This window comes from Thyridium curvatum (assembly GCF_004353045.1).
Source record: "Thyridium curvatum strain D216 chromosome Unknown NODE_37_length_373104_cov_81.786046, whole genome shotgun sequence".
Classification (NCBI taxonomy): domain Eukaryota; kingdom Fungi; phylum Ascomycota; class Sordariomycetes; order Thyridiales; family Thyridiaceae; genus Thyridium; species Thyridium curvatum.
This window is the reverse complement of record NW_022156792.1, coordinates 151552-164253: the sequence shown is the minus strand read 5'-3', so window position 1 is coordinate 164253 and position 12702 is coordinate 151552. Positions and strand designations below refer to the sequence as shown.

At 53.4% G+C, this 12702-nt stretch overlaps 4 protein-coding genes across 4 annotated transcripts; 1 reads left to right on the top strand and 3 right to left on the bottom strand.

The window, feature by feature from the left end:
- Positions 1 to 346: 346 nt before the first annotated feature.
- E0L32_006489 (uncharacterized protein) lies at positions 347 to 5096 on the top strand (the record flags this gene model as incomplete). The annotated part of the gene is made up of 5 exons (XM_031141128.1): positions 347 to 479; positions 534 to 1090; positions 1149 to 1417; positions 1474 to 1528; positions 2028 to 5096. The coding sequence occupies 5 exons, from the start codon at positions 347 to 349 to the stop codon at positions 5094 to 5096; spliced, it is 4083 nt and encodes a 1360-aa protein (XP_030994774.1).
- A 161-nt stretch (positions 5097 to 5257) lies between these two features.
- On the bottom strand, positions 5258 to 7376 carry E0L32_006488 (uncharacterized protein; the record flags this gene model as incomplete). The annotated part of the gene is made up of 3 exons (XM_031141127.1): positions 5258 to 6343; positions 6404 to 6532; positions 6591 to 7376. The coding sequence occupies 3 exons, from the start codon at positions 7374 to 7376 to the stop codon at positions 5258 to 5260; spliced, it is 2001 nt and encodes a 666-aa protein (XP_030994773.1).
- A 932-nt stretch (positions 7377 to 8308) lies between these two features.
- On the bottom strand, positions 8309 to 8710 carry E0L32_006487 (uncharacterized protein; the record flags this gene model as incomplete). The annotated part of the gene is made up of 1 exon (XM_031141126.1): positions 8309 to 8710. The coding sequence occupies one exon, from the start codon at positions 8708 to 8710 to the stop codon at positions 8309 to 8311; it is 402 nt and encodes a 133-aa protein (XP_030994772.1).
- Positions 8711 to 10251: 1541 nt separating this feature from the next.
- E0L32_006486 (uncharacterized protein) lies at positions 10252 to 12005 on the bottom strand (the record flags this gene model as incomplete). The annotated part of the gene is made up of 4 exons (XM_031141125.1): positions 10252 to 11231; positions 11283 to 11411; positions 11771 to 11846; positions 11925 to 12005. The coding sequence occupies 4 exons, from the start codon at positions 12003 to 12005 to the stop codon at positions 10252 to 10254; spliced, it is 1266 nt and encodes a 421-aa protein (XP_030994771.1).
- Between the last annotated feature and the right edge of the window lie 697 nt (positions 12006 to 12702).

Here is a 12702-nt window from a genome sequence, read left to right as displayed (position 1 = left end):
CCTGGAAAGGTTGCCTCCGGCCTTTTCCGACTTACACTGTACCGGGTACCTGTAGTCTTATTCAGTGTCACCTCTGGTGGCAGTGCACATCAGACGTGAAGGTGGTGCACTCTTATTGGGTACTGTAGCAAAGGCAATCGCAACCATGCAGGGAAGAGTCATGCGTGCCCGAGATCAAACATGATTGATTCCCACTTTCTATTGTATAAACAGTCTCCTCAAGAGGATTAAGTTGAGATGTATGACAATGATATATATAGATGATCGGGATACAGAAATTGGAGGAGAAGTCGGTTCTGACGAGGTACTGGGAACTCGATTTAACAGCATTGAGGGTCTAATCAGCATGGAGCGGCTGAAGTCTATATTTTCTTCGAAACTCTGTCTCAGGTTCTGGAACAGAGCCACTGCCGAGACCAGAGATGAGCTAGTTGACATTGAACTCACGAACCGCGATACGGCCAGGTCGGAGCTAAACAGTATGTTCCTCTGCTTCGTCACGGACGTTTCCGGGTGCTCAAAACCACACACAGTCGAAAGCTACCCCCGTGGGTATCCACAATACTCGGCCCTCATATCGTCCTCCGAATCTTTCTTCATCTTTAGATCGTTCTATCGGCTACGAGCCAGGGTCTTGCTCACTAAGCAAGACGAGTTGCATGTTCTAGAGTCGCGACTCGACCAGGTCGACCGCGGAGAGATCGCGCCTTTCTTCTTAGGAACAACTCGAGATGACGGCAATGCTGACCGTAAAGCGCTCCTCGCTGAGATCAGCCTGAAGATCACCGAGTTTGGTATATTCCCTGATTTTTCACCTCCCATTCCCGCGTATTTGTCTAACAATATGTGGACAGATGCCTTTATCAATCAATGCCGCCACATGCTGACCTATTGCCGGGCGAATTCTCGCGATGTAGCGAGCCTCCAAAACTGGCTGGAGTCGACGGGCTGCTTAGTTAGACATGAGACCTCTTATCTCGAACGAGAGAATGACCTTGTATCGCTTGCAACCTCCGACGACGTTGCCCTGAAGCGTCTAGAGGATTTTATTGAAGATCGCCTGATCCAATACTACAAGGGGTTCCGATCGGTGAGTTCACCCTTGTCTTTACGTCTTGAATTATCTTCAATGACCGTGACATGTGAAGACTAAGGCCTGGCCACAGCGATTAGGGTTCGATGCCTCGACGAATCCCGATATCTATCTATACACTGGCAGCTTGATCAAGTCTATCGCCAAGGGGATGATGGTCCTCATCATGTGCTTCTTACTACTTACACCTGTTGTCATTTGCATCCTTGTCGACCGCACCGCAACCCGGATCAGTATCATCTTCATGTCGACCGCGCTGTTCCTGGGAGTCTTGGCATGGCTGACGAGGTCGAGGATGATAGAGTTGATCTTGGCGGGGGCAACGTAAGTCTGCTGAAGCTTCTGAATACATCGAGTCATGTCTGACAGTTGAAACTTAGGTTCGCGACCGTTCTGACAGTGTTTGTCTCCAACACTACCATCCAAGAAGTTGCAGTCAGTCAGAATGCCCACTAGCTATCATATCAATTCGGATTACCATCATGGTCACAGACATTGGGGACGGAGACCAGATGATGGTCGACCTTCTGTGCTCGGATAAGTTTGTGTATACAATGATTAGGGAGGGCACCGTCATGGTCAGCGTTTGATTGGGTTCGATGTTACCCGTGAGTGTGTGACGTGGCCGGGCTGGGCTCTTGGAGGGCTGGCCAATGCCCAATACGGGTCATAGCTGCAGTCAACGTGAAGAAATCGGGCGACTGGGGGCGGTAGCACGGGTTGCATCGGGATGAGCGCTATGAATTTCAAGGCAATCAGTATTATACCCCGCGCCACCGACCCTTTGATATGGTGTGATGCACAAGATCTTGGCGCGTCTTACGTGAATCTCGACTACCGGACTGCTCCAAGATAGCATTTTTCTCCTCCAGCATCGGAGCCGGACTAGTCTTTACGCAACAATCATTCTCCACGGAGCATGTCATCCTGGTAGAGTCTAATGGATGACGTGGATGAGGCCATCCGAATCGCTCGACATGCAGTCAGCGCGACTCCGAGCAACGACCCGAGCCGGGCGGAAAGCTTACTTGACCTTGCGTCAAAGCTGGATGATAAGTACCAGAAGAACAATCAGAGAACTTCTGCCGACCTAGAAGAGATCATTGACCTCCATCGCCAAGCCGTCGAAGAAACCCCAGCCGATCATCCAGACCTGGGACAACGACTGCAGTGGCTCCACCACGACATTGCTAGCAAGTATACAGAGACCGGAGCACTGGCCGATCTTGAAGAAACTATTCGAATCGTTGAAAGACTTGTTAAAGTGACGGCGGGAAAAGACCAAAATGACTTTGACCCGGAATCTAACTGGGACTTTTGGCTGTTCCAACTCAAGTCGTACCTCTGGAAAAGGTACAACAAGACTGAAGAGTTAGATCATCAGAGGGAATACATCCGGACCTGTGAGACATTTGTCCACGGGGCAGATCTGTCGGAATCGCTATGGATTTCCGAAGCACAACATCTTGAGCTTTATCTAACCGACGTTTTTGGCAAGACCGGGGACGTGTCTCTCCTAGATGAAGCTATTTCTCTCGCACAAACAATTGTCGATAAGACTGCGACTGACGACCCAGACCGGGCAGAACGACTGGACTGTCTTGGAGACCGGCTCGCTAAGAGATTTGTCGAGACACGAGCAATGAGCGACATCGAGGAGGCCATCAAGTCTAGCCAGCAAGCTGTCGAACTTACTCCCAAAGAACATCGAGATTATCCAGTACGATCAACCAATTTTGTGCTTCACATGAGTAGCAAGTACTCAATCACTGGGAAATTTGCTGAGCTTGAAGAAATCATCCGACGCATGAGAGACATTGTCAACGTGACCCCTGATGATCATTGGCACCAGGCCAGAGGGCAGCATTCTCTCGCGTCCCAACTTCTCCACATGTACGGGAGGACTGGGATATTGTCTGACTTGCATGAAGCCATTCAGCTTGCTGAAACAGCTGTTGCCAAGGTTCCCAGTTACTTGGCTCAGACTCGGGCATACTATCTGGATACGCTTGGTAGTCTACTCAAATGGGAGTACATAACAACTGGCGACCCGGCTCTACTTGATAGAATGATCAATACAACTCAGCAAGCTGTCGAGTCCACTCCAGTCGGGCACCCGGAGAGGGCCTCTTTTTTACGCACTCTCGCAGAAGGCTTTCATGAAAAGTACCGAATCACGAAAGCGACGAGCGACTTCGAGAGCGCTTTGACCTACAACATGTCTGTCATACACCAGGAGAACGCACCCGTACTCACTCGCATACTTGCGGGCAAAGAGGTCCTCAATCTCTGTGCAGAAGCGCCGGATTGGGAACGGGCTTTCCAAGTCTCGAACACGGTGGTCGATCTCATCTCCAAGCTATCGCTACGGTCCCTTGGCACCATGGACAGGCTTAACTTCGCCTTTAAGATATCCCGCTTTGCATGTGACGCCGCAGCTTCGGCATTTCATGCAGGCAAGGGACCGGTTGCTGCGTTGAAGTTCCTCGAGCAAGGCCGCGGCTTGATGATTATACCATTTTACGAATTGTGGGCAGATATCTCCGAGCTGGAGCAGAAGGAACCCGAACTGGCAGACGATTTTGCTCGTCTTCGCAACGAGGTTTCACTTTTGGTCGCTCGCGACTCTCCCGACTCGGGGTCTGGCTCACCCTCAGGAGGGCAAGCCAGTCGACGACGGTACGACGTTAGCCAAGAACTCGAGCGAGTCGTTGCTGCAATTCAGAAGAAGCCAGGGTTTGAAAGGTTTCTACTCCCAGCCAATGAAGAAGAGATGCGAGCAGCGGCACGGCATGGCCCGATCATTGTCATCAATTCGAGTCGACATCGCTGCGATGCCATCCTGATTGAGACCAACCAGATACGCTCTCTAACTCTGCCTCACTTCGCCTACGAGGATCTGGGCACATACTTGTTTCAAGGCGATGTGTCCAGCCCAAAGGTCCTAGGGTGGCTATGGGATGTCGTTGCAAAACCTATCCTAGAGGCTCTCGGGTTCGCTCGGCCTCCCATCGACGGCGAGTCCTGGCCTCACGTGTGGTGGATCACCACGGGGCATCTCAGCAAGTTTCCTGTGCATGCTGCAGGCGACTACAGCGAGCACCGGGTCCCTTTTCAGACAGTCCTCGACAGGGTGATGTCGTCGTACAGCTCCTCCGTGATGGCAATCATACATGGCCGCCAGCGCCGCAGGCGAACGGTCGCCTCGCCAGCGACGGCACAAGCACTGCTCGTTGCGATGGAGCAGACTTCCGGCTGCAGCAAGCTAGACTTTGCGACCACAGAGGCGGCGATGCTGCGCGGCGTGTTCAAGTCGCTGAACCTCGACTGCGTCGAGCCGCGAAGAAGCAGACAGGACGTCCTGTCGACCCTGTCCAGCTGCGACGTATTCCACTTCTGCGGGCATGGCCACTCGGACGTGAACCCGTCGAGGAGCCGCTTGCTCCTCGAGGACTGGCAGACGAACCCCCTCACGGTCGCCGATCTCCTAGAGGCTAACCTCCGCGACAACCCCCCCTTCCTGGCCTACCTTTCCGCGTGCGGGACCGGCCGGATCGAAGACGAGATCTTCGTCGACGAGAACATTCACCTCATTAGCGCGTGCAATCTGTCCGGCTTCCGCCACGTCATCGGCACGATGTGGGAGGTCGACGACTCGATCTGTGTAGACATGGCGAAGCTCACGTATGAAGGCATGAGGGATAGGGGTATGACGGATCTGTCGGTGTGCCGCGGCCTCCACAATGCTACTCGGAAGCTACGAAGTCGGTGGCTTGATATGCTAGCAAGGAACAGAGGTGCTATTGCGGCTATTGAGGCCCTTACGATTTCAAACGATGGTACTGTGGATGATACAGGCGATGTGGGCCTTGGCGATCAAAATAGGATGAGGAAATTTGAATGGATCGAGGAGGAGGAAGAAGACGGGGACGATGAGGAGAAGGGGAAGGAAGAGCGAGGAAGCTCGGGGCATTGGATTCCCTTCATTCATTTTGGCGTGTAGTCCGACCGTAGCTCGATAAGTTCTATCACCTAGATCATCCTCTAGCACCCTGTTGCCTTTCCCTCACCCGAAGTGGCTCCTCTTATCACTGTACAGTGAGCGTGGGTGAGTCATCTAGGGTGAGCTCCGATTGTGAATGACGTCTAGTAAGGCGCCACAATCTATCTGTATTGCCTAAGCAACAAGTGTTGAGCACCTTCGACTTTTGTGCTATCCAAGACTCTTCCTACCGCAGTCGCCACCGCCGCAATCCCCTCGGTAGGCCTTACGTCGTGGGCGCAGTGAGCGAGTCCAATGGCAGCCAGCGCACCCAAGACTTGTGCCCTGCTCGCAGGCAGGTGGTCGACGAGCCATGAGAGGAGGCGTAACTGAGCCGCGAAGCGGACATCGCCCGGCAGCAGAACTGCTATGTCTGCAAAGGTGTGCTCTGAACTTGACCGTGACATCGGCGTGTTGGAAGACGCGGTCGAGTAGAGATTCATCGACGAGGAAGCAGCTACCGAGTTCTCAGACTCGAGCCGGATGGGCCCAGCAGCCATTTTTGCCGCCATTACATTCCAGGTCATGCCTGGCTCCACGTTGGCCCAAGTCGACGGGATAGTCTGACATGGCACGGCATTATAGGAGGTGCAGCATGTACAGTTGCTGAAAAATGGAGTGTTGAAGAATGTCGTCGAGGTCGGCGACTTGGTCGCGGCGTCAATGTACTTGATCAACCTCGTCGTCCATATCAGAACGGTCGTGTAGTAAGTCAAGTCCTGCATCTGCGTGAAGGTCTGCTGGGTTGCTGGCGGTTGCTGGGTGCTGCTCTTGTCGGGGAACAAGTCGAAGAGCATACTCATCTCGTACACATCTGGGCCCTCCGCACCAGCAACGCCGGGACGGTAGTCATCGTCCTGGGCGACGCGGAAGGCCCACTCGATAAGTTCATGTCCACCAAAGAAATTAACATGTTTCCACTCGGCAAGCCAGACTCTCAGCTGTTCCCTTGCATCCGTTACTCGCTTCAGAAGACGGGGGAGTGTCTCTGGGGTCTCCCAGCGACGGGACTGGTAGCCACTCTTGGTCCATTGTATGCGGTCCCGCATTACATCCCAGGCGCCTTGAATGATGGCTGGAATATCGGCCATGATATCGAGCAATTTACTGATTGGAGTCTTGCGCCCGGGCAATTTCTCCCAAGGCACCGTCTTCCACTCCGGCTCCTCCAAAAATGACCGTTTACGAGCAACAATGGATTGCGAAATCTAGAACAGAGAATGTTAGTCTACAGTAATCCGAGAGTCAAAAGCCTAGATCATACGAACCAGAGTTAGCCTGCAAGACTCGAACACAGGGAGCAATGACGGTGACTGAAAAGCCTCTGGGCCACAGTGCTCCAGTATTCGTGTCAGGCCCCGGTTGTGAGTGAACCTCAGATCGTGCTCCACTGCTACCTGCACGTGAAAGCCAAAGTCAGTATACAGATATCGTCCATGTAGACTCCTCACTCACTGCATATGAGCCCATGATGGCGATAGGCCGGATGAGTTCAGCAAGCTCATGTTTTGAGTTGCTGCTTAGCTTGACGCGCAATGTGTTCAATGTTGAGCCATAGAGTCGAGAGGCGGACTGCTTCAGATTATCGAGATGGTGGTCCCTGCCGAAGAGACCATATGAAAGGGCGCGTAAGCTATCATATGACATGGCCTCGCTGGAGAAGTGGCTTCGCATAGCCGTGTCTTGCAGGAGAATGCTGTGCATATTGATCCAGCCGTAGGACTGGAAGAAGTAAGAGAAGGAAATGTCGTCCACAAAGGGAGTGAGATCCATCTGCTGTGGAATATAGCTTTGGCTGTCGGCGCCAGGGCTACTTCTGCTGCTGCTGCTGCTGCTGCTGTTGCTGCCAGATTTCTTAAGGACGATTTGGCTGGGCGGTGTTGAGGAGCCTGTCGTTGTCGATATCGACCCTATCTCGGTAGGCACGCTCTCAATGCTCTCCTTACCGTAAGTTTGAGACGAGACAGTCTGATCTCGCTTACGTCTGGCCGGCAATCTCTTTGCCGTGGCGCCTACCGAACCGCTGGGAAAGGACGAGATGGCCTGAACCTTGGCAAGGCGTGAGGAGCCGGGCTCGACACCAGCCACTGCAGCATGGTTCTGCATGCGCAGCACAGTCTCGTAGCCGGCGCAGGTGTAGCCGCCCTTGGTGCACCGCTCACACACGGGGCGCGCCTTGTCGCACTTGACACGTCTGGCGCGGCACGTGTGGCAGTTGCCGCTCGAGGGAGCTCTCCCCATCGCGGCGGATTCCGGTGGAGGCCAGCCGGGAGATGCCGAGGTGCTGGATCAGGGCTGTCCGACGCTATGCCCGCCCGTCTAAGCGTCCTGGCGCCGTTGCGGTGACTTTCGATGTGGAATAAAGACACAGATGGCTTGATAGAAGGTGAGACCTGCTGGTGTGGCTCCTCAGATGATGGTGATATATTCAAAGGGGAGGGTGGTTGACTCAGCTCCAGGATCCAGGATGGATGGCACCAGTTGATGTGGGGAATTCCAGGTCCGGGCGCGGTTGATGCACCCATGCCCCAGGACGGGTGCGCTAATGCCCTGCTGGAAAGGAACGTCCACAGGTGTCAGACTTGTATTAAGCCAGGCCCCACATGATTGATTTCCATGCCTCAGACTTTCTTTTCCCATTCAAAGGAAGACAACAGTCACGCTGCTTTGGGATGCACACATTGGGATTGTGAAGTTCCATTAAGTCCTAAACAAACGGGCAAGGTCTCCCTGAGCTTAAAGCTTCAGTTCTGTTCATAAAGGCTGGAGAAAAGAGCGTGAGCGTGTGACTGGGAAGGTCTCGAAGAAAACTGTTGGTAACTGCAAAGGACATCATATTCTCCAAAAATGCAACTCCTCCCAATGAACTCGTATGAATTGATACAGAAAACTCCCAGCGTGACGAGCCGGGGTGGATAGAAATAGAATATTGGTGGCTGGAAACTCCCGAAAGTTCCTTGAGATGCGTCACAAGAGATTAGAAAAAACCAAAAGGAAAAGAGCACAACAGACACAAATGAGATCCAGCTCGTACACAACCAAATGCAATCTCCCATAGAGCAGCAATGCAACTCCCTACACTATGACACAACCTTCGTGCCAAGCACCATCAGGCTGCATTCGTATCAAACTCAGGTCGAGCAAACGTATGGTCTTTCCACCTCGTGTCTTCTTCATTCTGCCGGTTTGTCCGCCGGCGGGTCTGCCGGCGCTGCCGCCGCCGCCGTTGCCGCGCTGTCCGAAGACGACGAAGACCCCTTGGAAGACTTTCTGTGACGGCGACGGCGTCTGCGCCGGCGCTTCTTCTTCGCCTTGGTCCGGATCGAGACCCGGTAGTACCAGCAGAACGCGAGGACGCCGGCGAGGAAGAGGGCCAGGACGACGCCGACAACCACTCCTATCGTGGTTCCGGTGTCCCCGTCGGACCGGCGCTTGAGGGCCGATCTCGGTGCTAACGCGTCTTGCGAGAACGAGTCGACATCGCGACGTGCAAGACCTGCAGGAATGAGCGCAGGCTCACTTCTCGGGTCCGGCCCGAGACCGCCCGGCCGGCGCGGCGGGATGGGAATATACATGGACCAGAGGTGCCGATGGATGGTAGGACAGTGCTCCTTCAGTAACACAGAGCTTCAGGCCAGCAGGGCGCCAGTTGAAAACAGCACGTACGACTGCCAAGGTCGATGCCGGATGTCAAATTGGGCTGTTGGGCGTAGATGAGGCAAGTTGCGGGTAGAGAAAAGGGTAATTGGACCCCCTTTTTACAACGCCATGGCTGAGATGGGTGAACGTATCAGATCTAGTAATACAGAGAAGCCGGACGGTCCAGCAGAATCAAGTACAACTAGAGGTCAAGGAATGAAGAGAAGGCGCTGACACTGGCAGCAAGGCGGAGAGTGGCATTCTTCTAGTCATGGTCTGCTGGAAGATCCCATCCAGGAAGGCAAAATGCGACACCACACAACCGGCGAGAGGGTGGGCGGGCGCGCCGTCTATATGGGTGGGCAGGGCAAGAAGGGGCTGCCAGGGCTGGTCGAGCCAGCAGTTATCTGTATGCATGCTGCAGAAATTGGCATTTCGCGTGAGCCGATGGAAATTGTATGATTTGATGCAGCAAGCCAGTCAGACATGCTGCGGATGCACCGTCGTTCGGCCCACGGGTTCCACGGGTTCAAGTGCGGGGGTGGGAGGACGAGAGCGACTTGTCTCTTACCCGTCTGACCAGGGCGGTCGTCCATGATTCGCTGTCCGAGAAGACAAGGGAGTCTATCTGTGTGAGGAAGAGGGGACAGGGAAATCTTGATATCAGAGAGGCTAATATGGATTAGGTGGCGAGAGCTCATCCTTTGGGCACCAACCACCACACAAGACGTGAAAGAAATGCGAAGGCCTTTCTTCCCACACTCGATGCAGTCTCCCAACACTTCAGCAAAATGACACTTGACAGATTAAAAAGTACTGAGCCAATCGAAGATGGGCTTCCGGTCTGACAGCGCTGCCGTGGAATGATCGCGGCAGTCTGGGGAAACACTCTGGCCGACCTCCATCGCACAGATTCCGTGGTCGTGTAGCACCGGCCTGGTCTCGAGTTGGCTGTCGACCACGTTGTTTCCCAAGCCACGAATCAGAAGACCACAGACGGCCTTGGATCGAGGAATCAACGAGGCGGGTACCTGTCGTGACCCTTGGAAGGAAGATGGTGTGGACGGTCCGGATAGCTCAAACGGAGGGGCAAGCTGCAGGTCTCATGCAGCTCCGGGCCTAGCACCATGCAACCACATCCCGGGTGACAACTCAGCATCCACTGCCCGAGACGAAGCAGGGCTTACGTGCAGCTACTGGCTGCCGTTATATGCTGAGGCTGTAGCCAATTACAGCCGTATTCCACGGGCTATCTTGCGCTCCAGCGCCATAGGCGGAAACTGTAACCCAGAGTCTCCTCCACGTTGTGCATATTTGTCGAAGCAGATGCTTGCTAGGTATCATCAAGTGCGGTCCTTATTGTCAAACATTCCAAAATGTATGATACATGCGAAATTAAGTTGATTATGAACTAGAACATAGATGCCAACACTCCGGTGACACTCTTGTGATGTAGTAAGCCCAGAAGCAGGTCATATCATGAGGCTCCTGGGAATGTTGGTTCAGAATCATGGCTCCAACCAGCCTCATACATGCTTTGGAACAGCCACTCTACCTGCCTGATCTCCCTGCTGTCCAGATCCTCCAGAGTGGTCAGACCATCGGCTTGCCGCCAAATTCTCCAGGACAGCCCTTGAATCCTGATGTATCTCAAATACGGTATAGCGAGAGCAAGAATCTTTGCTATTGCCTTAATCTCTGTGCCATCGTCACCGACTCCAATACCCACGCCACGCCAAGCATCGCTTTTGACAACCATTTGAGTAAGCTTTGAGAATCCATTCAGAATCTGACAGAGTTCTCTCAGACCAACCACCCCGCCCTCGGCGTCTCGATCCGGGGCCAAGTTGACCATGAGACCTTCAAGGTTTTGTGGGTCATAAGAGACAAGATGATGAAAGATCTGCTCGTCGGTAATCGGTTCGTATGCCCCGCAAGTATCTATTTTATTCCGGTGCATTTCCAGTTCCAACGTCCTCGGGTGGAGAGGAAACGATGGCCACCGCCACGAGGTTTCTTCAGCTCTGAGTGCATACGCCAGATCGGGTTCGGAGGTCTCAGCAAAGGAGAGGGCGAGCCGCTGTACACAGGTTTTGTCCATCCAGGCCAATACGTCGTGAATGTCTCCCGAGTAACGTCTGGCGGTGAATTGGCGCAAATTCGGACAGGAGGAACTCGAGAAGAAGACACCATATATGATCCGGTCTATGTCTGAATTGTCCGGGGATGGGTCAATAATCCCAAACATATCAAAGTCTTCCATAAAAACGGTATCATTTTCAAGTTGCACCTCCTCGAGGCTGTCAAGGTCGATCATCTTGGCAAAGGAGCTTGCGCTGGTCGGATAGAGCGCTTGGCCGAGCCTCAAAGACTCGGGCCGTAGTGGCGCCGCCCCAGTCTCTCCGTACGCATCACAGAGCCTGTTGAAAAGGTGCTCGTACTCATGATCACGGCCGGCTCTATAACAGGTCCGAAATACGTCAACAGAGATAGAAAAACCCAGCTTACGTAGGCCTGGCGAGTTGCGAAGAATCAGGATAAGCTGCCTCTGCCATTCATCCAGATCGGCCCAGCTCCAGTGCAGGTCCAGATTCTCAAGGCTCTCAAAGATAGCCAGGTCTGGTGCCACGAATAGTGCTGGACTCAGTTGGTCTTCATCATCCAGCCCCAAGAGATCATCGTACGGGAAAGATATTCTGATATTCTTCAGGTGTCGACACGTCCCACGAATGGACCCTATCGTGGATTTGGGGAGCGGATAAGAGACCCATCTTTTGCATTTTGTATTAGCATGGTAGTTCCCTCTGAAGAATAGCCTCGAATACTCACTCGAGAGAGACCAGTTGTGGCGTTTTGCGCAGTATCCTTTAGAACAGCTTGTTCACGCCATAGACGTGCTTCTCGAATGACAGGCAGAGTTTTCGAGTATGTCTTAGGTGACGATTGTCTGACAGGGCGATCATCATAAGATGGTGGTCACTGTCAAGTACACGCACGCGGATTTCGCGATACAAGAATGGGGAAACCCACGAGTGGAAGGTTCTGTTCGTGAGGCACAACTGATACAGCAGCCTTTGGTTGAGAATCTGTCATACCATGGTCAATGTTCCGATATATATCTCCTAACCAAAAAGACGTAGCCAGACTTACGTTTCGTCCCAAAGAGTGCAAAAGATCGCCAACGCTGGCAAATTTAGACGCGCTCAGCCGGTTCGGTGGAGGATCCATCATCGTGAGCGGCACCTAGACTTGGCCGGTGACCCGCGAGATACCGCGCTGCTAGCCGACTCAGCTTGCTTCGTTGGAGCCGAGCAATCCGGTGATGGTGATGAAAACGGCTGTTGATGTTGAGATCATCAAATGTGGCTGCCTGATGGGTGGAGGAGGATCTTCGGGCAAGGTTGTTCTTGGACTTGACAAAGAAGGAAGGGGCGATCACAGCCACAGGATACAAGCCGATCTACGCAGGACAGCATCTTCTCTTCGGTCTCGATTTTCACACCCTAGAAATGTCCGTAATGATTTGGACGACGCCTGTGTTCTCACAGCAAAACATCTTGGGGCTCGAGAGCGCAGCAGGGAGAGCCATGGCATGGATCACCTCGTTCTTGTTGACAAGCTTGGTTCCGCCATCTTCTCTTCTTAAAGTCGTCTCTTCTCTTTCCTCTGTAGGTCTTGGGTTCTTGACTTCGGCGTCGCACCGCAATAGACTGCTTGGCCGCTTTCCACGCCGGATTGTCCAGGGCTCCTTGAATTCCAAGCTCGATGCTCAATGCGGTCTAGGCATGGATCCCCCCGGACCGCATTGCCGGTTTGCGCTTCCGCCCCCGCAATCGACTCCGCACGCATTCGTCTCCCCACAACATTGAACTGTTCACCCATCGACTCCATCCTACAAGAGCCGGGGTCGTGGCAGACTTATATCTAG